The 25,994-nt window shown below is 37.8% G+C and overlaps 1 protein-coding gene across 7 annotated transcripts in view; it reads right to left on the bottom strand.

The window, feature by feature from the left end:
* Nucleotides 1-324: 324 nt before the first annotated feature.
* The window catches only part of ITPRID2 (ITPR interacting domain containing 2), a 94,928-nt gene continuing 69,258 nt past the window's right edge, over nt 325-25,994 (bottom strand). For 4 of the 7 annotated variants that reach the window (XM_027964773.3, XM_042243654.1, XM_060411086.1 and 1 more), the window contains 10 exons: nt 22,253-22,325; nt 18,303-18,391; nt 15,379-16,572; nt 13,277-13,354; nt 13,071-13,198; nt 12,524-12,674; nt 11,375-11,443; nt 10,255-10,719; nt 2,234-2,350; nt 325-1,506 (listed from right to left, as the gene is read on the bottom strand). In XM_027964773.3, coding sequence (XP_027820574.1) covers nt 2,246-2,350; nt 10,255-10,719; nt 11,375-11,443; nt 12,524-12,674; nt 13,071-13,198; nt 13,277-13,354; nt 15,379-16,572; nt 18,303-18,391; nt 22,253-22,325 — 2,352 coding nt within the window. In that variant the 3' untranslated portion in view covers nt 325-1,506; nt 2,234-2,245. The remainder of the gene's footprint in view (nt 1,507-2,233; nt 2,351-10,254; nt 10,720-11,374; nt 11,444-12,523; nt 12,675-13,070; nt 13,199-13,276; nt 13,355-15,378; nt 16,573-18,302; nt 18,392-22,252; nt 22,326-25,994) is intronic. The other 3 variants (XM_060411087.1, XM_060411088.1, XM_004004534.5) reach the window with 1 other exon arrangement.

Consider the following 25,994-nt stretch of genomic DNA (forward strand, 5'->3'; position numbering starts at 1 on the left):
GACTGAATTTGGCCAGAGAATAAAGTAATATTTTAATGTCTGTTCTTTGTAGCTTAACAGTACAGTTTATAGAGAACTTTTGACTCAGATGGTAATAATTAAGACTACAGAACTAGATGAGACCAAGAGGCATCAGTGCGCATTCTTTCTCCATGGTGGTCTAGTCTTAACCACATTTTTGAAAGCATCGTAGACGCCTTTTCAGGAAAAGAGAATTTTAGCCTAATAGATTATATGCTCTAATTCTTTTGGATCCTGTTACTTATCAAATCTAATCCAAATTCTTCATGTTGTGGTTCAAGAAAATAAATCACTAAAAACATGTTAGGCAAAATAAATACTTTATTAATTTTTTTTTTAGAAATCAGCCTTTGTGTGATGTGATAATTCAAACATTTAAAAAACCTTTTAGATATTCTTTCGAAGTATATTGTTAACCTCTCAACCACTTTTGATTAAAATTTCACACAAAGAAATATAATAGGAGTTGAAAATTATAAATGCTAAAGAATAATTCTAATAACATCTGGTTGTTACTTTACACATTTATTTAACATATACAAAACCAAATAGGAAACTACCTTCCTTCCCCCCCCGCCCCCGCCTCCCACTCCCCCCATAAAACAAGCAGTTCTCACTGGTTAAGAATGAATTAAAATTTGTTTATGAGAAAACAACAATCTAAATTACTTCCATTATGAAAAAACAAAACCAGCTTATTCATTTCTATCCATTCAAGTCACAGGCCCCATTATTTTGGCAATACTCTACTATTTAGTCTAAAAGAAGAAACATGTCCTTATAATAAAGAAGTCTGGACAATGCAAAAAGTACATAGTGTTTAATATAAGACATGTTTCCAAAAACAAACAAACAAACAAAAATCCCCAAACTACATAAGCTACAATAAAATTACAATTGTCTTGGGTAAAATAACAATGCTTACAGTGTAAGAACATTAAGTAGTTTTAGGTAACATAAATTCTATCCTACTGCTATTAGTAACCTCCTCAAGAATTAAAAGCAGTTTTTACAACAGGATAATTTTTCTTCTTGGAAGTGACACTAATTAACAGCAGTGGAGGGAGTATCATTGGTTGTTTCAAGCTCTCAAAAAATGAATCAGTTATTGCACAGTAAATACCTCATAGAGGTCAGTGTTTTAAGAAGCTAGTCTGAAGAAATATGTTATTTATAAGTTGGTTAAGTTTGGAAGTTTTCAAGTTTTAAAATTAATTCTACCTAGGCAATCAACTGGAAAATACTGACATACAAATAAATATTAGGCTTTTCAAATGACTACGGTTTTGATAGTTTAGAAAAGAAATAAAGTCAGCAAAGTGCCTATGTTTCTATGTTTTTTGAAAAGATATGCACAGAAGAAATAAACATTGTATACAGTAGCCCAGCTCAGCAGCAAGTATCTTCTGAAGCACAAATGACATCCCCACCAGTGTATATCCTTGATAACTCCAGTATCACGCAGCTAATAGGACCCACGCAAACCTTAAAAAAAGAAAGAAAAGTAAAAATTAAGCATTTTTCAATTACTACTGAAAAGTCTTTAAAAGGAAGGATGAGAATAAAGATCCTCCATTATCTATTATGACATGATTAGATATAAGACCTAATGTACTATGTACAATGAGACCTATGGGATATGTTTCTTTAAAAAACAAAGGACACTAAAAATTTATGATTAAGTCTTAAAATCTTGGACACAACTGAAGCAACTTGGTATGCACGCATGCTTGAAATCTTGATCCATTTGAAGTAATATTATAATCAGGGCAGTGCTATCAAAATTCAGGTTTGAAGGTCCCAATTTCCCCAATTCCAGAATTTATTTACTATAATGAAATTTCAATAAAATGATAAAATATCAATATCACTTAGAGGTTTGAGATTATGAGATTTGACTCACTTACACTTCAAATGAGGTTATAAAAGGTTTTCACAGTGTAAAATAACATATTACATACTTCCTAAAAATAAAAATTTAGCTAGGGGAACAGACCTATATACTAAGAAAAAGCATTAAAAACTAAGTACTAAGTTGCTGCTGCTAAGTCACTTCAGTCATGTCCGACTCTGTGCGACCCCAGGGATTGCAGCTCACCAGGCTCCTCCGTCCATGGGATTTTCCAGGCAAGAGTACTGGAGTGGGGTGCCATTGCCTTCTCCAAAGTACTAAGTTACATTTAGCTAAACAAAGAAATTCAGAAAAATTTACCTATAAATTCCATTAGTGACTATCTTGCTTAGAATTGGATGCTTTACTTGAAGATACTGCTGCCAGAAGTCCACTTACAATTTCCCGTCTGATTTCCCCAACAATAGACTCTTTAATCTAGAATGGAAAAAGAAGAAAATGAGAACTTAACAGTATCACTATAATCCATTTTATTCTGTTATCAGAAAAAACAAGTAAATAACATTTAATTTCTACAGTCAGCTAAACTACAGAGAAAACTAAATCTTCGTGTAAATCCTTCATGAAATACAAAGAGAGATCAGGGAATCATATCCATCTATCCTCAAACTCAGATCATGTTCTGATCATGTTGTCTGCTGCTACTGCTAAGTCGCTTCAGTCGTGTCCGACTCTGTGCGACCTCATAGACGGCAGCCCATGAGGCTCCCCTGTCCCTGGGATTCTCCAGGCAAGAACACTGAAGTGGGTTGCCATTTCCTTCTCCAATGCATGAAAGTGAAAGGTGAAAGTGAAGTCGCTCAGTCGTGTCCGATTCTTAGCGACCCCATGGACTGCGGCCCACCAGGCTCTTCCATCCATGGGATTTTCCAGGCAAGAGTGCTGGAGTGGGGTGCCATTGCCTTCTCCGGAGATCTTGTCTAATTAACTCCATTACAAAATAACACAATTCTCAAGTTGAGAGCATTAACATATGTTAAAACTTCATAGAAAATTTACCCTATGACACAAAATAACCTGAAAGAACTGACTAAATATTATGTTCACTTTTACGTTTTTTTCTTTAATTAATGTCTATCTACCTAATGGCAGAAAGCAAAGAGGGACTAAAGAGTCACTTGATAAAAGTGAAAGAGTGAAAAAGCTGGCTTAAAACTCAACATTCAGAAAACTAAGATCATGGCATCTGGTCCCATCACTTCAAGGCAAATAGATGGGGAAACATTGGAAACAGTGACAGACTTTATTTTCTTGGGCTCCAAAATCACTGTAGATGGTAAATGTAGCCATGAAATTAAAAGATGCTTGCTCCTTGGAAGAAAAGCTATAACAAACTTAAGACAGCATATTAAAAAGCAGAGACATCACTTTGCCAACAAAGGTCCATACAGTCAAAGCTATGGTTTTTCCAGTAATCATGTGGATGTGAGAGTTGGACCATAAAGGAGGCTGAGCATGGAAGAATTGATGCTTTTGAACTGTGGTGTTGGAGAAGACTCTTGGGAGTCCCGTGGACAGAAAGGAGATCAAACAGGTCAATCCTAAAGGAAATCAACCCTAAATATTCATTGGAAGGACTGATGCTGAAGCTGAAGCTCCAATACTTTGGCCACCTGATGGGAAGAAGTGACTCACTGGAAAAGCCCCTGATGCTGGGAAAGACTGAGGTAGGAGGAGAAGGGGACGACAGAGGATGAGATGGTTGGATGGCATCACTGACTCAATGGACATGAGTTTGAGCAAGCTCCAGGAGATGGTGAAGGACAGGGAAGCCTGGCATGCTGCAGCCCATGTGGTAGGAAAGAGTCAGACATGACTGAGTGACTAAACACCACCACCAAAACAACCATAAACTCTAAATAAGTCAGTATTTAGTTGTATGGTACGTTTGTCACCTGACTGAAAATTTTGCTTTGGATAAGGATTTACATGTCATTTTACTGTTGGAAAACGCAAACAGATCTAGAGGCAATGACAATTCCCTCAAGATTTTCTTCTCCAGGTGTCCAAACACTACACATGCACACCTGCATCTTTTTCTCTCTGATTTGTGACCCCATGGAGTGCAGCCCACACATCTCCTCTGTCTATGGGATTTTCCAGGCAAGAAAACTTGGGTGGGTTGCCATTTCCTCCTCCAAGGGATCCTCCGGACCCAGGGATCAAACCCACAGCTCCTGCATGTCCTGCACTGGTCACGGATTCTCTACCACTGAGCCACCTGGGAAGCCCAGTGCATCACCCCTGAGTAGCCCTTTCTGAAGGCTTTACATGTGCGTTTCCTCAAATAAACTGATAATGCCTTCCTGAATCAGCACTCAAGACACACTCAACCAGCTTTTAAAAATTCTACATTTCCAGTTTCCTGCCAGCCTGATCTCCTTCCTAAAATGTTCCTAAGTACATCTTGAACACATCTCAATGAAGTCTTTCCAAAAATGGCTCTGTAATAATGTCATGCAATCTATACATTATATATATATATATATATTTATACATAAATATTCAGAGAAACAAATGCTCCTTAACTACCAGCTATCTGTACTTAAACATATTTAAATAAATAAAATCTTCTCATTTTACCTTCTACCAATGTCTCTAAACTTTAAACATCAAAGGTCTGTTAAGTTCACAGTCCTTCAGATTTGTCTTTTAAACAAATACATATTGGATACAAATGATACCAGAATTTCTCTGCCACAGCATACAAGCAGAAATGCAGCGTGTTAAATTAGATCCTCTGTAAATCCATATTTACAAAAGACAATGAGTTAGCAGAGTCTTTCAGTCCTGCTGTCCAACGCACATCTCATCACACTTCACTCAAAATTTTTTTTTCATTCTTCATCATTCAAAAACAAACTAGCCCAAAAGTATTCTCTATAAACCAAAAAAGTATACCAATATTTGGGGGGTGGGGATGGGTACAGACATCAGTGCAGTAAAACATAAAAAGTCTCTACCAAGGATGTTATTATCTAGGTGGACCCAGAACAAACATTTCATAAAATATTAAAAAGGAAAAAATGTTAACTCATTAATGATGTAAGAACAGAATAAAAAATGAGAGACTAGTATGGGATAAGAGAGGAAAAAGTTATCAGAGAATAGAAAATTTTAACACAGTGAGATGAGAAAGTAAGGCCAACTGCAGACAACAGTGAGGATGAGAGCAGTAGCAAGAGCACCGTAAGAGAGCGAGCAACAGGGAGCCCAGCTGATAAGACAGTTCCCACTAGTGAGAGAGCAGACGGGAATCAGAACGGGAAGGGAGCGCTCAAACGGAAGCTCATCAGTGTGTGCTGGCACACAGTAAGCGCTCAATGAATGTCTGAATAAGTGCCATCAACGAGAGAATGAAAGAGTATCACACACAAAAAAGAACAAAGTGAAAAACAAAGCACTACACATAAGCACTGGAAAATGACAAAATGCCTTTGATAATTTATTGAAGTAATAAATGTATGAACAAATAAATCAGTTCCAAAGTCTCCCACGTTACAGAGGTGGGGAAGGATAAGCAGTGAGAAAATCAGTGGAATGGAAGGTGAAGTCCATTTTATAACTTCCAAAAAGTAATATCCACTGAAGACAGACTACTTGAGATCAAGGAAGGAATGCACATTGGCATATTAACAAGATGACAGCAAGCCTAAAGTGTGGGACAACACATCCATTTATTAGCCTCTACTGAGTGCCTCCTGTGCGGCAGCCATCATTACAGAGATCACTAATAGCATTGTAGTAAGAACACAGGCAAGCTGTGTATTTACCAAAATACATATAAAAGTGTGCCAGATGAAATACACTTACTCAGAGGCATGGACCAAGCCTAGGAACTTCAGTGAACAAAGAAGAAAACTCTACACAGAGCAATCTATCTTTATACTCTGACATTTAATTCTGTTCAATTTGCTTCTGTGGACACATGCTCATTTATTCTATTAAGTAATCTTTTTTACTTACTTTTTCTTTTGGTGTTCTCTTTCAAAAGAATTCTACTGTATCAGTAGTATAAGTAATGAAAGCATTCTTTTAAAGAACTTCACATACAGTGAAATAATGGAAACAAAGGCCTGACGGACATAGTTGTTTTCACGCATCCATGAGAACAATAAGAAAACTTCCCTGAAAGTGTTTGCCAAACATGCTTAATCCTCACCGGCAAAACTGTTCAACCCAAGCTTAAATCTTCCCTGCCTGAATAATGGCTTTGTTTATGGGGTTAGAGACCCAGAATTTGCTGGGAAGACAATTCTGTTTTTCTTGGTAGCTGATACAATAAGTGTTTAAAAGAACTGGAATTCAGTACTATTATATTTAAGGAAAATGATTACCCATTTTAAATGAGCAGAATCAAGACTAATCTGAATTTTAAATATTTTGCAAAGTTTAACAGAACACCATTGTAACTGAGCTAAAATGATAATAAACCAAATGATTTTTTAAATTATAGATGACATTAGACTAATTTATCCATTAACATATGCTTTTAAAGTGCTTCAAAAGAGTGTTTTGTTTTTTTTTTTTTAAGGACATCAATGTTCCTCTTATGCCCTGTTTCATCTACTATACAATTTGCTTGGTAAGCTTTTTTGGAGACAGTTAAAAGGGTCAGTGTTAAGCTAAAGTTCCTCCAAACTATGTCAAATTCTGAATCAGGAAGTTTCTAATTAACAGTAACAAATTCTGAAAAATTCTTCAAACATTTGTCTCACATGTCAGTCCTTCAAATTATAAAATCTCCCATATTTAATAGGGAGGTTCTTATAAATGATTAAGTAATTCTCTAGCACCACCACACTATGATGGGAACAACCAAGTTTTCTGTATATGCTAAGTTCTACCAGCCCCCAAAAATCAACGTTTTAGGGATGCTGTGAAAGTGAAAGTCGCTCAGTCTTGTCTGCCTCTTTGCGACCCCCCAGACTATCCATGGAATTCTCCAGGCCAGAATATTGGAGTGGGTAGCCATTCCCTTCTCCAGCAGATCTTCGTGACCCAGGAATCAAACCAGGGTCTCCTGCATTGCAGGTGGATTCTTTATCAACTGAGCTATGAGGAAATCACTTACAGCACATATCAGGCTCCATTAACAACATTAAAAATGAGGACTCAAGTGTACATTAAGAGCGTATTTATGCCAAATGACTATATAAAGTTCAGTTTCCAAGGAAATTTTTCAAACCAGAGCAAGCTAAGGGAACAAAAATACAACATTTTGTGTCAAGGGAGATGCTGCTGCTGCTAAGTCACCTCAGTCGTGTCCAACTCTGTGCGACCCCATAGATGGCAGCCCACCAGGCTCCCCGGTCCCTGGGATTCTCCAGGCAAGAACACGGGAGTGGGCTGCCATTTCCTTCTCCAATGCATGAAAGTGAAAAGCGAAAGTGAAGTCGCTCAGTCCTGTCCGACCCTCAGCGACCCCATGGACTGCAGCCTTCCAGGCTCCTCCGTCCATGGGATTTTCCAGGCAAGAGTACTGGACTGGGGTGCCAGATGGGGAGTACCTTAAAACTGATTTCCTCAGTTAACAAATACGTTGTGGAGAAAAATAATTACTTCAGTTCAGTTCAGTCACTCAGTCGTGTCCGACTCTTTGAGACCCCATGAATCGCAGCATGCCAGGCCTCCCTGCCCATCACCAACTCCTGGAGTTCACTCAAACTCACGTCCATCGAGTCAGTGACGCCATCCAGCCATCTCATCCTCTGTCGTCCCCTTCTCCTCCTGCCCCCAATCCCTCCCAGCATCAAAGTCTTTTCCAATGAGTCAACTCTTCGCATGAGGTGGCCAAAGTACTGGAGTTTCTACTCAAAAATTGACCTTTGACGTGAAACACCATCAGTCACACCTAACTAACTGAGCGAGGTGGCTGTATAGAGACTGCTAAATATTAGCCAGACACAACCAACCTATAAAATAATTACATTAATAGGACAAATAAATTTATAGAATTAAGATCTTTTAAATTTCAAGTTGGTAATTCATGTCATGAAAATAAATTACGTACATGCAGTGTCTTCTGCTATTGACAGAATGCTTGTTTTGTAAGTGTTAATTTGTCTGAATGTCAGCTGAACCTAGGAACAGAGTACCCAACATGTACAAACATTAAACAGCTACTAGATTTCTTAGTTCACTGTGTTATGAAGCACACCTATCTGCACCTGGCATTAAAATTTCTGTTGGACTTCATTATCTCCCCCCTCTACCACTTCACAGTAACTCACAAGTAACTTATTTTGCAGCCCTTCCAAAATCCAATTCCAGAAGCAAATCTCAGGTCTTTCTCAAGGCAGCGTCACACTATTGAAGCATTTATTTTTTAACAAAACAGTGTTACTGTTTTTATTAGGTTTTCACCTTTTCAAAAATATATCACTGACAAAAGTTTTTAATGTTATGCTTCTAATACTACTTTCCCCATGAGCTCTGTAGTTTTTACTGCACAAATATGCATAGCATGATTTTTGGGAATGCCTATATTAATGACATAAAAAGGAAAACTGACTGTATTTTCAAGGGACTTCTCAAGCTGCTGTCATGCAGCTGTAAATGATGGCACCTCATACATGAACTAGTCTCCGGACCCAGAGAAGCAATGGCTCATTTGAAAAAAACATTTTGGTATGTTGCCACCATTCTTAAAAAACAAACAAACAAACTTTATTTTGTACTGGGTACAGCCCATTAGCAATGTTGTGATAATTTCAGATGAAGAGTGAAGGGACTCAGCCATATATATACATGTATCCACTTTCCCCCAAACTCCCTTCCCATCCAGGCTGCCACATAACATTGAGCAGAGTTCCATGTGCTAGAAAGTTACCATTTTAAATATAGCACTGTGTCCATGCCCATCCCAAACTTCCTAACTATCCCCCTCTCCCCTCCGCCTGCCAACCATAAATTCAGTTCTCTAAGTCTACAAGTCTCTTTCTGTTTGTAAGTAAGTTCAATTGTATCATTTCTTTACAGATTCCACATACAAGGGATGTTATCCTATATTTCTCCTTCTCTGTTATTCACTCAGTATGACAATCTTTAGGTCCATGCATGTTGCTGCAAATTGCTGCCACCATTCTTGACCTATAACCACTAAAAATTTGTTCAATGTTACTCACAAATAAATTCTAAAAATGTGTTACATTCACATTACTGAATTTATTGGAAGTACAAAGATTAAAAAGGAGGAGCCACTGACTCTTACCTCTCTGGTTCGTTTTGGTATTTTCCATGTCTAAATCCTTCCTTCTCAATACATTATACTAAATGCTTTTCTGTATGATTCTTCAACTGTTCCTTGGGTTAGTTCTATTTACTTTCCTACTAGACTTTAGGCTTAAGGATTTCATGGTCTTACATCCATTTTTATTTTCTCCTTTACAGAGCAGGTACTCATTAAGACACTTGTAAACCATTTTTTAAAAACACAGTAGGCTATTCTTCTTTTTACTAATGGAAAGAATGAATGATCCTTTTTAACATGGATTTTAGTATCCCAGTTGGAAAGAACTATGAATAATTGCAGTTCTTCCTCAGAATTACTCTTAAGACAGGGACAGAATGAAAAAATAAATTCAACATGTGTAATTTTTATCTTACGCACTCTACTGAACTTTGCATCCAAAGACACAATGTGATTTGAAAAAAGGAAAAAAAAAAAGTCATTCATAAATAATGTATCTATAGCAGTCTCCTTTTTTAAATGATATCCATACTGTCCCTTACTATGTGATCCTGGTACCAAAAGCAACTATTTTACTAATTTCTCAAATATTTTGCCTTTGATGACTAGTCTTCCTAAGTTGCTGCAGTCCTTTCGGTAACCTAGAACTATTGCTAAATGTTTCAGGTCTGCATACTGCTAATCACACAGGGTAAACTTTAATCCTATATTTCTATCTTTGAATGACTTACTTAATTTCTATAGGTCTCTACTCACTAAACCAAATAGATTAAATGCTTCATACTTCTTAAAATCTCAACTGACATTATAAAATGGCAGATTTTAATCTTGGAAGAGATCTAAACTATAATCCTTAATTTTACAAAGGTGGAAACAGAGATCTAAAGTCCTCGTCACATGTTCACCTATTTTGAAACCTACGCATACCTTCTTCTCCAGAGTGAATATAGAGAGTCGCAATTATTTCACAAGGGAGTATGAAATTTGCAGAAATAGCATTACAAACATAATAGACATGAGCTGGATCAATGGGAAAATTACTGAATACAGTCAATCAGAGGAGTGTCTTATAAATAATTAATGTTAAAACCTATTCAAAATAAATTAATTAAGCATAGAGTTTACTCACCTCCCTTATGACTTGCTGTAACTCATCTTGCTCCACATTTTTATGCACTTCCTCAGCAGCTGGCAATAATGAGACTTTTCCATGTTCTTCCTCCACTTCAGACTTAGGTCCTACAGCTTCTGAGGTTTCTTCAGTTGCTCCAGCTTCCTCAGAACCTTCCACATCTGGAGGTGTCTGCACAGATCCTGTTCTAGAAGGAGCAGTTGGTGTTAGGGCCACTGATGCTCGGAATAATTTCTTGCTTGGTACCAGATGGGTTTTGGGTTTGCCCACTGAGTCAATAGGAGGTACTCCAGTTCTTCTACTGGCATGAGAGGGACCAGAACATACAGAAGATGACTCTGATGTTGCTTGGGAAAAAACAGATTCTGAGCTTTCTCCAGGAGGAATTTCAAATCCCATTTCTCCATGGCCCAGGCCCAATTCAGACTTTAGGTATGACTGTTCCCGCATCAGTTCAGTGACCTAGAGATCAGAAAAACTGTAATTCTTCTCTCTTTAAATTAAGATTGGCAGTTAAAAGAAGATTAATATCCTCGATGCTGCCCCAAATCATTTAACTTGTAGAGACATGATTCAAACTCACTCATTTAGTTACTAACCAATTTCATTTGCAAAAACAGCAAGAAAAATTCAAATTCACAGTGAGATCAAGCCATAAAATGTTTAACTAGGCTATAGCTGGATGAAATTTTACTTGGTTCCACATGGGTGTCCAAATTACTTACAAAGAAAAGTAACCAGTAAAAAAAACTCACAATGCCCTCAAATGAACTAATTCATTTAAAATACAATAAAAATCAATCTTTGTTCAAAATGTAGTCATCTTAAAGATCCAATTACTTAAAGAACCTGGAATCAGACTGTGAAAGCACATTTCCTGAAATATAAATTACTTTTTATGATGCATTATTTCCTTTAGGCCATGAAGATAAATCATTATTGCAATTAACTGGCTTTCTAGTGGCCAAAGACGGCAACAGACTTCAAGAAATGCCAGACTCACTTCTAATCAAATTAACTAACTTATCAAATTGTGTATTTAAATTTTTTTTATCTACATTAGGAAAACTGTGTGTATCATTCCCTTCCCCAGTGATTTAAAAGGAAAGAGGCTTACTGGTTCCATTACATTCAATGGAGAAGGGCATGACAAGTTATCAGCGCTTCTACTACTGCCACACATTCCCTGAAAAAGCAAAACAATATATATATATATATGTGTGTGTGTGTGTCTGTGTGTAGTTTTTTCAAATTGCAAGTGCTTTATAACAAAATGAGCTAATTATTGCTCTAAAGCAGTCCTTTATGTCACAAAAGTCAGCCTCATCTGTCACAGGATCCTATAAAATGTGTTACTGTGACTGAAAGTTGCATAGAAGATGTTCTGATTCTCTGATCTCACCAATGCACATTTCTCAGATCAAAACTGTCGATGAGATATTCATTGACAAGATATGCTTAGTCTGTGCTATACACACATATATATATACCCACACACACACACACATTCTTTTTCTACTTGCTATGTGTGCATATATACACGTGTGTTCACGCAATTGTTTTTAACAAAATCAGTTATGTTCAATTAACAAAGAGAAGAATTCACTGTTTCAACACTTCAAAACAATATATTCTACAACTGAAAGATTTTGGCAAAAATAAGAATACAATTGTTGAAGTTCAAATTGCAATGAAAAGGAACATTAGGAGTAAGAATAGTGGTACAAAATAAAGAGAGAGAGTGTTTGTCTCTATTCTCGTTTGTATACGTGTTTTTCTGCTTTCACAAAGATCTTATTTGATTTCTTAAAAAACATACAGAATGGAAAAGAATCCAAAATAAAGGAAAAATGTAAAGGGAACAGTTTTTTTTTTCCCGAAGGCAAGAAAGGAGGGAAAAAAGGTTGCATGAAATATTTATATGTGTGTTCTTCAGTTATACACAATGAGTAACATCTAAATTAGTCATAATGCTAACCTACTATCATTTTTCCCTTAAAATTCTTAAATTTTTGCATTGCTCTTTATTCTCTATTATTAAATTACAATTTTTCAATGTATTTATATATATAAAAATAGGTTAAATATTTAAGACGTTAACCACAACTTACACATTTCACTGATTTGTGGGAAAGGCTTACTAAACATTGCATGTCTCTAATGCTATTAAAATACATTGTTTTTAAATTAAGGCATTTGTCCTAAATTGTGTGGAATGCTATTAACAAGTTCTGAGTGAAAAAGCTAACAACCCGAGGTAGCATACCATGAGTGCCGAGGGGCGGAAGGGTGAAGGCGCGTGCACAGGGCGGAGCTGCTCCTCCAGCCCCAGTAGGCGCTCCTCCAGCTGCAGCTCCAGGTCCTGCAGTTCCATTCGGACTGAATTCCTCAAACTCTGCAGCTGATCAACTTCATATCTATTAGGAGGCACAGAGTTTGAAAAAAGCAGTTTGGAAACTCAGTATCACAACTCCCACAAGCTTTCAGAAGTTACTGAAACTCCAAGTTCTACAGATTAGCACAACAGCATCTGCAATGAGTATAACCATTATAACTGCTTTTTCTTCCTCTAGCTTCCATCACAAATATTCCAGACAATAAGAAACAGATTCCAATCACTGTCTTCCTCAGTCCAATGAAGGCAGAGTTTACTTAGCAAAACACTGTGCCCAATTTTATTTATACTGGTTCACAGACTAGATAAAGGGTACACAGCAGTGAAAATAAAATTCAGCTTCCCCCCAAAAAAGTTAACAATGCTTTTTAGAATGAAAAATATTTTAAGTCAACATTAAGACATATGAACTTTTTACCTTTCCTCCTCAGTCATATGATGATAAACCATGGTTTGCTGACGCAGCATTGCCAATTCTAAATCCATCATTTGCGTTCTAAACAAATTCAGACTCCGTCTCATTACTTGGAGCTCCTGAAAAGTATTCTAAAATGCAATATAACAGCATTAACTTCTAAATCACACAAATTATTCTGTAACACAGAGATTTAAGTAACAACTTACTTCATAAAGAGGTAGAACAGATGATTTCTGAGTACTATACGGAGCAGCAGCAAGATCAGGTCCTCTCATCATAGGGTACTTCAAAAGAGTGAAAGTCTGATTAGAAAGCAATGTTAAAGTGACTACTTCCACATCATCTAGGCAGAATTTGGGGAGTACATATGTTTCTCTTTGGGGCATAAAACAAAACCTAAAATCACTTTATGTTATAAGCTGAAATCAGATAGATCAGTCACCAGTACCACCTACTATTCCTATCTGTTTTAGTTATAAGTCAGTGTATTTGGAACAAGAAAGAGGCAAAGGAATACATATAGTTTAAATCTATTAATATGTCTTACAGGACCTCCTTCTTGCCTTGAGAAAGTAGAAAAATAAAAACAAAACTCAGAAATATAGACGCAATAGCAAATGTCATTCTGAGATCACAGAAACTACTGACTTGGCTGAAGAAAGCAGCAAGCAATCACCATACTCGCTCAGATATCTGAGTATCTACTATGCATCACAAGGAAAGATAACAGGAAGACAGAAGGCATTCCCAGCCTTCAAGCATTCTCACAGTGGAAGAAGCAAGGAGAAAACAGAAGTAGAAATATATACGTAACATTGGCTGGGGTTGGTGTGGGGACTGCTATGATGAAAACAATCAAAAGTCCAGATTAGGTTAAGTGTTCTCAACAGTGGCCACACTTGAGCTGTAACAGTACACAGGGCTTGGTCAGGTGAAGAACGGCAAGGGCAGGTCATCCCAAGTTAAAAAAAAAAATGCAGCATGTGTTAAAAAAAAAAAAAGACAGACAGCTAGGGACACACACCTACGTCGGAGCCTGCACACGTACATGGAGCATGCTCACAGGGAATGGGCCTGGAGACACAGGCAGAGGCCAGGTGATACACAGCACCTGTCTCCCGAGGTGGGGTGGAGTGAGGACGGGGAAATCAGCTGAGTTACTGGTGAACACTGAACAGAAAACCACATCAAGAGCAGAACAAGCTGGTCGGGACAGGTGGAACGTGAAGGTGTAGGTAGACAGGACCCCGGGAATCCCCAGCTTCCCGTAACTGCAGCTGAAAGGTTAATTTCTCATTTGTAGACAGAACTACATTTCGTAAGGAGGAAAGAGAGACACCCACTTTCTGGTTAGACTGAAAATCATTAGTAGAAGACAATCATCATGAGGATAAAATCTCTACTTAAAAGTGTGTTTTACTACGTAACTTGAAAGGTTTCCAACTTTCATTTTTACTGTCAAAGGGGCTTCCTGTCTACTACATCATCATGAAAAGGAACGGATCATATTCACTCTAGGCTTCTCGACTCTTAGCTGAACACCCCGTTCATTACGTTGCACTATCATTTTCTTCGTTTCAACTGCCTCATCTAAGTAGCTTAGAAAGAGATTTAGAAAGGGAGTGTGAAAGGCAAACCAAGAGACAATTCTTTCTCAAAACTTATTTTGGAAATTATTCCCATCCCACTAACAAATCTGAGAGCAGCAGCTTTAAAAGTGACATGACACACAGACTAGATTCACACGTTTACCTGATTTTTTTTCTCTTCTTTTAACCCAGTGGAAGCAGACTAATTCTGTACCAGGAGACCAGCATCAGGAGTCAGCAGATGAAGGAAAAGCTTAGTCAGAGAGCAACGGGTGGAACCAGGAGAATACACGGCCACACAGAAGCCAAGGGAGGAAAACTTAGAAAGAAGTGGTGAACACTGTCAGATGGAAGAGAAAAGGACAGAGAGTGCTTGAGAAGTTTTCTTTTTTAATGACAAAGACAGCTTGACTAAGACAGAGACAATGGAGGAGAGGCTAAAGAAAGGAGGACACCTAGAAAACAAAATCTCCTCTCTAGAAGGGAGGGAGATTGTGAACAGAGACATTCACCTTGTTCAGAATTAGTTACAGCTTCTCCCTTGAGCTAGGAAGGAAGAGGCTGGGGCGGGGGGGTGGGCAGGTACAGATAAATTTAGGGATGTAGGAAAATGAGGCTGAGGCGGTTACATCTGATGGCTCCTAGCTTTTCAGTGAATTAAGAGGTACTCAGACCAATAAAAGAAAACAAGAGTAAGAAAGATACACTTGGTTTCATACCTGTGAAAGATTCTGCAGTGAATTTCTAATATCATGCAACACTCTTCGCAACTGCATCTCAATTGCAGAAGGGGGGTTCATAGAGCACGCTCGGTAAGGGGAGGCAGCGTGTCTGTGTGAGTAAGGACATCCGAGAGTGGACGGGAAGGCACTGCAGGCGGCGCCTGCTATGCTGGGAACGCTGTGAGTGCTCAGAGTCCTCATGTGTTCACACAGGGGCCTCTCCTGCCACTCGGAGTGGAGAGAGTGAAGGGAGCAGGCGGACTGAGCAGACAGCGCACAGGCCGGGGTCCTCCACTGATGGCACTCCTCCAGCCGGGTCACTTCGCTCGGGGCGGCGGCATCCTTCTTCCCAGACGTCGGAGAGATGAAAATAGTGGATTTGACCGAAGACTGACCATCGTGCTCTATCACTTCTTTTTCTAGTCTCTGTTCCTCCTCCTGTGTATACTTGTAGGTGAAGGATGGTGGGCTGCATCTGGTCTCTTTTCCAGGGGACAACCGGACATTGACAGATGACACAACCCTTACGGGGCTCAGCAAGGTGGTTGGTAAAGACTGAGACCTCCTTAGAGGATAGCCAGCTTTTGCAAACAGGTACCTCTGTTTCAACAGATCTTTTGACTTTATCAGACTACGCCCCACTCTTTGATTAGACAGACTACAAACCTTCATTTGCGCTCTTTGTAAAGCTGTATTAACTCTGTCCACAGAAGAGGGAGACCCCGTTGTATTTTCAGCCCCTTTCTCACTGCATTTAGCTTCAATAGAAGCCAATGATTTAAGAATATGGTGGGTGGTATACTGGACAAATTCACATTCACTGCTTTTATCCACATCACTTTCAGCACTTGCTTCCCTTAGTAATTCCACCGGCTGTGCTGGAGACACATCCTCTTTCCTTCCAGTAATTTCAGTAACGTGATCCCCTGCACTCCAGGTGGACTGCTGATGTCCTATGTTCTCAACAGTCTGGCGCTGGAGGGAATCCTGGCCATCTGACCTTGTCTCAGCAACTGCTGCTGCCTTTTCTCTTTCCATCTGAGGGCACGTAAGAGACTCCTCCTCTGATTCATTAAAGTAAGGCTGGTCTTGTGCTGTTGGTGTGACAAGGTCCTCACCAAAAGATGTGACTGTTGTCTCACTGTCGCAGCTATCTGCACTACTCCCCATGGCCTGCAAGGACTCATGAACCTGTGAAAGGAAAACAGGAAGAAGGACCACGAACTCAAATGAGTTAATTTTAATTACGTTGATAAGCGTTAACAAAACACCAAACTGCTATGAGGCTTCTACACTTTCGGGCCTCCCACCTTGGTTTTGGCGCTGGTGCTGCTCGAAACTGCTCTCAGTGTCCTTGATCAACAACTCTGCTTTCTCACAAAAAATATTCCAGATCTTCACTATTTTCCTTAAATACCCCCTTTCAACACCCATCTATCTCCTTTCCTTCTTGGAAGAGGAAATGGCAACCCACTCCAGTAATCTTGCCTGAAAAATTCCACGGACAGAGGAACCTAGCGGACTACATTCCACGAGGTTGCAAAGAGTCGGGCATGACTGGGCAACTAAGCATTCCATTCCTTCCAACATATGACACTGACTCAGAGAAAATGGACAAAAATATCTTAACTTCTTCCTCAATACCTACAAACTTCCCTGTACCTTACCCCATCATTCCCTCCTCTCCATTCTGAAAGAAAACTGTGTCTCTTTTCAAAGCTAATCCCTCTAATCTGTACTTCTGACCACCTCCTCTCAAAAGTTAGGGTATTTCTCCTGGTTGATCCCAGACTTTCCTGCATCAAGCTCTCTTTCTCTTAGCCAAACAACTTTCCTAAATCACTACTGTATAAAAAAGACAAAAAGACCTATAACCCTTAGCTATCATCCTTATTTGAAAAAAGAACATAATTCGTATCTTCTCTGTCACTGATTTACTCTCCAATCACGCTTCTCATTCAGTGCATCAGAACTACTCACTCAAGTACTCAATTTCAGAATTAAACAAATTTTCATCTTTTCACTCCAATGGCTACAGCTCTCCTTTTAACAGTTTCTCCTCCATCTCTCAGTTTTTATGGCTGCTGGGTTACTCTGAGTCTCCTTAGAAACTTCTCCTCAGTGTCTACTCCTTAAATGCTGTTTCTAAGGTACTTTTTAAGGTTCTTTTTTTCTCTTATTCCAGTTTTCTTTAAAATTTCCTTACAGATGTTTTAAACACTTTTCATGTACATTACGTACTGCACACATAAACTATAAGCTCCTTGAGGAGAGTTTAAGACATGCCTGATTTCTGGATTATCTAACACACTATAGCATAAAAGTCAAGTAATATTGAGCAAGCTATGGACCCACAGTTTTAGTTAGTTATTAATTAATTATTATAAAATACTGAAATACAGGCACAGATTGTAAAGAATCTGCCTGCAATTCTGAAGACCTGGGTTCGAGCCCTGGGTAGGGAAGATGCCCTGGAAAAGGGAATGGCTACCCACTTCAGTAATCCTGACTGGAAGATTCCATGGACAGAGGAGCCTGGCAAATCCACTGGGTGGCAAAGAGTTGGACAAGACTGAGCGACTAACATTTTCGTTTTCTTTCATTGAAATACAATGATGGTAGAAAATTTAAAAAAAAAACACAAAATAGGTTAAGGATTAAAATACTATGTTTAATGGTGGTCCAAAAATGAAGAAGCTTTTTGTTGTTGTTTTTAAATATTCAGTCAGAGAAAGATGAAGAATTAGTGTAACTTAAAATTTATAGACAAATGCTCAGATAATAAGACTAAAATTCTAGGATGCAGATGTTATCATTTGAAAAATAAAGATTGCACAGATTGTCTTAAATATATAGACAGTGAAAAATCACCTAAATATAAAGAAGTTAATCATAACGCCTACTACGATAGGAAATATTACCTGAAGATGATTAAGCGAGAGGCAATCTGTCGAATCTTCAGCAAAACCACTGCTATCAGAGTGCTGACTTGCAGTACGTAATAGTTGATCTACCAAAAAAGAAATGCAGTTATACAAAACTGCTATACAGGGCTTCAGTGAGCACCTTTATTACATGATTTCCAAAAGATACACGGTACACAACAGTGACTCTTTCTTAGAAAAGTCTGCATTACTTATGCCGAATTGTGGCTTCAGAGCACAGGAAGTGACTTGAATTCAAATAAAACTGAATCACATCAGAAATTCTCAGTGTTTAGCTCCAAATTAAGCTCTAATTATAATGTATTTTGGTCTTATCCTTGGAGAACCACCTGCTGAAACGAAAAATGGCTCTAATAAAAATTGAAGTCCCAAATAAACCATTTCCATTATGTAAAATATGTAAAGACACTTAGGCGAAATGAGAAGTTTAAATGCAGTGTATAAAAACACCTATGGGCCTCCCTGGGGCTCAGTGGTAAAGAATCCACCTGCCCATGCAGGAGACAGTGTGAGCGCTGGTCCACAAAGGCCCCACACGCCACGGAGCAGCTCGGCCCAGCGGCCACAGCTACTGAGGCTGTGACCTAGAGCCCATGTGCCACAACCACTGAAGCCTGCATGTCTACAGCCTGTGCTCCGCAACGAGAGAGGCCACTGCGGTGAGAAGCCCACACACTGTAGCTTTCAAGCAGCCCCTGCTCGCCACACCTAGAGACAGCCTGTGTGTGGCCACGAAGACCCAGCATGACCAAAAATAAACAATTAAATTCTATGTACTTAAAAAACACCTATTACCTTCCCAATAAGAAAATAAAAATACAATTAAGGCCAACAAACTAGTAATTTATATACAAGGAAACTTAAATGTCTCTGATGTTTCAAATGATGCAAACATTTGTTAAGTTATGAAACAATTATTTTTTAGCTGAATGAAAATCACATAGGTTCAACTAGAAGGTAATATTGCTAATTTTTATCATTCCTGGTTAGTATAACCTAAAAAAAATTTTTAAGTAACTAAAAAAACCATGATCACATGCCCAGTCACACTGTGAGCACCACAGTGGGGGAGACTTTACAGCTGTTACATTTACTGAGGATGACATTTCATGACACAGTCAAGTTCTGCAGAAGCAACAGGCTAAATAAACTGTGTTTACCAGGTCGACATTCACTTAAGATTAGAATGATAGGAAATATTCCACAATATGTTTGAATAAAATCCGAAATTAATTATTGGTTGCCTAACTTTGAAAAATATTCTAATTACCTTAGGTTCAACCTGGAGCAACATGAAATGGAATAATATTTTTCCCATTATAAATGTAAAATAACTCTGTAATGTTTTGAAGTCAACACAACTGCATAATATAAGGAACTGATCCATATCTTGATAAGTTTAGGTAAATTGTAATAACTATGAAACTGAATTAGAGTAAGCTGTTACCACAGGTACTAATCACGCAGTATATTATCTGAGAAAATGATTAACATGCCACAGGAGTCATCACCATAACTATATGTTTGCCCATCTTTTTAAAAAGAAGAACTAGATTGTCAATGTTCCGAAAACAGGAACCTTATTTACTCCTCTTTGTATCCCCAGTAACTAGATCAAGCCAACAATAAAAATGTATTTGCTGAATTAATCAATCTCCATAAAGCAACAACAGACTTAAACAGTTGCTTAGGGGATTTAGAAGTGGAACTGCCCAATCTGCCTGGGCAAAGGGCAGTTGCCAAAGAGCCCAGGAAGCCCTGACCAGCTTCCCTCCAGTCCTCTCCCCGAGGTCTGTCTTGGCCACCGTGAAGCTCGGCCCTCGCCAAGCGCACTCCTCCGCAGTCAGCCCAGTCTGGATTCACACACACAGCAGGTCAAGTGTAGACTGCCTAGGCTTCAGAGCAGACGTCAGGCAGCGGAAAGAACACGGAGACCGGGGACAAGTTCTGGCTTTATCGCCATAAGCAGTAACTTCTCTCCACAGAAAGTGAGATAACAGTTCTCCTACCTTACAGTGTTACTTCATAAACTAAGTAGAATGTAGGTGAAACCGTTTTTGTAAACTATAAATCACAACTGAGATTCTTTAGTCAGACATTTCCGTTTCACAAAAAACATAGTTTACCAAAGAAAAAGGCAGAATTAAAAAGAAACAGACTTTTGTCCTAACTGAAGAGGTTAAGACATTATTTCTTATTAAAAACTAGGAAGTTAAAGCAAACGTTACAGTGAGAACAAAACGAAAGGTGTAAATTCTATTTATCCAGTATCACAGAGAAACAGGACACCTGGATACTCTGCTAGGCCAAAGAAAATATTGGACATCTTCGGCAATAAGGAACCTGCTGGGCTGTCCTTAACACACCTACTGAACGTTAACTTGTGACATGAGTTGTGTCACTAAACCTCTATTCTAAATCCCGGGACTGGATCTGAGATTTAGATGACTGCAGCTTCAAAAATTCTATTACCAAAGTGGGAAGTATTTTCACATGCGCTGTGTGCATTTTTACTAACCTTGTGAGATGAATATATTACCAGTGATTCAAACTCTGCCACTAGGATTAACATACTTGCATATCACATCAAACTTTGGAAGGCTACTTTCAAAAAAATGACTAGAACACTATTGTTCTTTCTCCCTCTTTCATGCATATACACAACACTATTTTACTGTTAATTTACAAAGATGTGATTCAAAAAAATGTTACCATTTTTAGTTATGCCACCAGAAATAAGAGCTCCTACAGAAGACAAGAGGAAGAAACTCAGATGTGAATACAAACCACATTCCATCTTTCCCGCTACAGGAAGCTTACTCCTCAAAGATCTTAGGTAATTATACTGTTTTTATCCCCCTTTTGACACAGGGCAAGCTGCTTTATCCAATGCATCCCTTTACCTATCTAAAGCAAAAGATTCCTGGATGGCTATGAACTCTGCCTTACAGCTCAGGAATACATATATTTATGGACTCACAAAGGGAAAAAAATTAAGCAGTAAAGTTCATTTCGTGTCTGACTAGAACTGTGGCAACCTAGGGAGAGTGGGGATCTTGTTTGTCAGTACTGTACTGCAATAAAAAAAGAAAATTTATATGCAGATTGTTTCATATGGAGTCACTCCAGAGATCAGAGGAGAATATGTAATTTCCTATTCTAGGAACATACATATGAATCTTTGCTTTAAAAAAAAAAAAAAAAACACAAGAAAACAGGGTGGTTCAGCATGTGTGAAGTTTTAAAAATAAACACTCCTACCTTCAGTGGTCATTTAACTTCTCTTCTCCTTTCCTTTCTCCCTAAATCTCCAAAGGTTTACAGCTTTAAAGATGATCAGACATGTTTTTCTTGTTGCAAGTTAAAAGTGAAAGAAATTGATTCAAAGGGTCTTTGGTCAATAATTAATAACTCAAGAGAAGAACAGTACCTACAGCAACTCACCTTTGATCTAGTTTGAATTTAACTAGCTTTAACTATCGCTGAGAAACTGGTGTTTTCTGCCAGAGGCACATTCATGTATTATACCTAGGAGCTAGATTTAAGTAATGAAAAACCCAGAGGTGGCTAATACAAGTCTATATCTCAAACATAAGCATGTAAAAAGTAGGCCTGACTTTGTTGCTCTATCACTTCCCATCTAGTCCTTGTGTAGAACTAAAACATTATTTAGAATACACATAATTGTGCAAGGAGGTCATTATAAGATAAGTGAATTAAAATTACTTTATGAGCACAGAAGTCTTCAGGAAGATACCAAAGATTCTACAATCAAACCACAATGAAGCATGCACACCTATGTTCTTAATTTTCTTTTTATTTTTATAAGCACTGCAAACACTGATTGACAAAAAAATACCTTTTCCACATCACCCGAAGACATTGCAGTAATGTGCTTAGATACCAGTGAGTATGGGTTTACTTACCTCTTTTTGACTTGTTAAGACCTAGCTGGTAAGTGGTTGGAACATGAGGAGCTTCCCCCTCTGTACTTTGGACCTATAGAAGAGTTTTAGGTAGTTAAAACTTGAAGAACCTGTGGCAAAGAAGACTACTTCTTAATAATCATTTACTAACAACCAATCTAACTAAGAAGGTACCAATGCTTTATGTATTTAAAAAGTGCAATCTATCTCAAAACTGTTATAATGTCCCACACCTCAATTTTGTGATCTATTTTTCAGTTAACAACAGGACTTTAAGTTTATAGCTAACAAAGAAAACTAACTACATCTGTAAAGTATAATACTTCATTAAAAATAAGTTGCTATTAAATGAAAGACAGAGCCATAAGAAAAAATTCTTCTCTAAATGTTAAACTTAGAATTGTAAAGTCAGTCCCAGAGAAACAGTAATACACTCACTGCAGCACACTGGCACACACTTAAGGCAATTACAAGTCTTGCATCTTGAAAAACAGCACATCATGCTCCCACTGCAAAATCTTACAAAAGTCCACACATTTTCAGGTTTCACATAACCACTGATGTGTAAGACGGCTTTGTCTTGACATAAATGTTCTTTTAAGACACAACTTGGAAGTTGTACGCGGACAAGCAGGTTTCATTACAGGATTAAAATGTGAAAGATCTTAGCCATAAATTCTCCATGAAAATTACGTTCAAAAAGATACCAAACCCACAGAAGCTGTCCTTTTATGCTGTCTTTTTGTTTTCCTACCTGAACAACTACGTAATTTAGGAACTGCCTGATTCTTCACTTATCATACCCACTCCTCCAATATTCTATCTATCCTAACAACTTAACTCTATCCTAAAATTAAATACTTGTGGGAGTATAATACTAATGCCCAACAGTTTACTCTGTAATGATTTGTACTTAAAATACTAAATAACATCCTAGTAAAGTGGGAAAACTCACCAAACATTTGGGCTTTTGGCCTTGAACAAACTGGAAAGTAAGCAGCAAACAAGTTTTAGACAGACCCCGTTTTTGAGCTCTGAATCCCATTCCAGAGTAAGAAATATTCCATAGGAATGAGAGTGGAAAAGCCAACATGAAAAACTTAAAAGGTTAAAGATCTTATTATCCAGTTTTAAAACTGCTCTGATTTGTGCTTTGTTCTTAGCAGTAGCAGCAGCTACATAGTTGAACATGAATCCATGTTTATCTATCTTCTGAAAACTGAAAGCATACTGGTCATTTAAAACCATCACCTATAAATTATATATAAATTAGTTTCTACTATTCTTTGTTATTACCAAAAAATTATATTCTTCAAAGCAGCAGACATAAGTTCAACAGGAAAACCATTGTTTTGTGTGCAAAGAAACAAAATTCATTTTCTTTTTATAGTCAACAGAAGGTCTATTATTAGCCTCTATTCAGGCCTAACCTACTTCAAAGAGTTTTCGTAAACCAAATATCAAACAGACTGAAAAAGTGTAACAGAAATCCAAATGTCTCGTTAATTTTATTCTAAGAATCTCAGCTTAGGCGAATGATTATGATCTCTCGTTTTTAAATGCAGAATTATCACATATTCTATTCTTCGTGTGTGTGCTCAGTAGTGTTCAACTCTTTGCAACCACATGGACTGTAGCCCTCCAGGCTCCTCTGTCCATGAAATTTCCCAGGCAAGAATACTAGAGTGGGTAGCCATTTCCTTCTCCAGGAGGTCTTTCCAACATCAAACCTGTGTCTCTTGCACTGCAAGCAGATTCTTTACCACTATACCATGGGAATTCCCTATTCTTTAGATTTATAAAATTAGTCACAAGATAACATGACTTTAATGTATATGTATCCTCAGTGAACTATCCTTCAAGATGCTACTCCAAAAAAAAAAATATCTCCCTCTCTCCCTCCACTACAAATTCCATAATTCCATAACTAACAAAGAAAAAAAGAATAGGGCCCTTAAAAATGAGCTGACAGTATCATATTTTACTAATAAAGCCACTAAACTTAGGATCCTTCCTCCCACTTACGCAAAATCATCAATCACTTGGAAGACAGAAAAAGACTTGCTAGCAATAATGGTTGAATTTCATAGCTTATTATGCTTCATTATTAGTTACAGTTGTGCAGAGAAAAGCATTCAAATTCAACATGGGGTGCCCCACAGAAAATTATAACCCAAACACAAACCTTGAGATTTATTTGGCAAGATTTTTCCTATTTCATGGTTTTAAATCCTCAGCGAAATTCTGGTCATTTGCTACAAGTTGATCTTTTATCAACTATAGCTAAATATTGATAACTGAATTGAGCGATGGATAATGGGTATTCCCTCTACTATTTGATCTCTGGGTAAGTTTGAAGCTTCTCATTAAAAAAAAACAAACAAAAAAAAAACCCACTAAACCAAAATGATAAAATCACTAGGTCTCAGTGTCTTGGGATTTAAAGCTGTAGGAAAACAGCTTTAGAATAATCCACACATTTGAGTTACTACATTTTAAAAATGTTTTAATCAAACAAAGATTTCTTTTTGTATCAATGTCCTGCTACCATGCAGATACCTAGTTTGGTTTTTCAAAGCCTGTCACATTTATCTTGACTGAAACACATCTTCTTAGGCACAATACTGTTGTGCTCTGTTTTATACAGCAGCAACACATAGAATGTTCTAACTCAAAGAACCCTTCCTCTAAGATTTAAAAAAACTTATACAGTAAAAAGGTCTTCCCAGGTGGCGCTAATGGTAGAGAATCCGCCTGCCAGTGCAGGAGATATAAGGGACATGGGTTCAATTCCTAGGTCAGGAAGATCCCCTGGAGGAGGGCACAGCAACCCACTCCAGTATTCTTGCCAGGAGAATCCCATGGAGAGAGGAGCCTAGCGGACTACAGTCCATGGGGTTACACAGAGTTGGACATTACAGTGTCTTAGCATGCAAAAAAACAAAAACCAACTTAGTACAGTAAAAAAACAAAATTGAAGCTTCAAAAATCACAATCCTAATTTTTAATGATACCTCAAAAAATTCAAAGGAAAGCGTTATTTTCCCAAAGAAGTGGCATGAAGCTGCACATTGCATGACTTGAGTGCTTGCCAGTGTCTGACCCTATTAACCAGTCGGACTGTACAAATTGTATAGCATAATCAAAAGGAGTAGTTTGTACAAAGACCCAAATTCAAGTCTTATTCTGAAAGACCAATGGAACAACTTAACTGTCAGGTATTTGACTGGTTTGGGATTACTTTAACTCAGGCCAGTAAATGTAATAATAAGAATCCTGAAATTTAATGGCTAAAAATAAGTAATGAAGTACATAAGTTAAATCAGTAATCAGTGTGAAGACAGGATTAGAAACATTTACTAAAGCGTCAGTAGGTTAAAAAATTGCATATGCAGCCAATAGTATCTTAATTTAAATATAAACTTATTTATAAAGAGACACAAGGCAACTTATTTACAGAAATACGTAGATAAAAGCTCTCTTTCCTTTAACATTCAAAGTATAAGAAATTTTTCCTTTACACCTAAAAGATGAACAATTGCTTATAGAGTAAAATCATTCTGGTTTAACTGTGAATCATTCATACTACTAATCTGTGGCTCTAGACAGTTACCATGATGTATCTATTCAAAATAAATTATTTTAAGAACACAAGAATAATCCAAGCAAGTCATTAAGAATTAGAAAACTCAAGAGTAGGTCTTCAAAACTTTCAGATACACTGAAACTAGCCTGCAAGATA

This window comes from Ovis aries, chromosome 2 (genome assembly GCF_016772045.2).
Source record: "Ovis aries strain OAR_USU_Benz2616 breed Rambouillet chromosome 2, ARS-UI_Ramb_v3.0, whole genome shotgun sequence".
Classification (NCBI taxonomy): domain Eukaryota; kingdom Metazoa; phylum Chordata; class Mammalia; order Artiodactyla; family Bovidae; genus Ovis; species Ovis aries.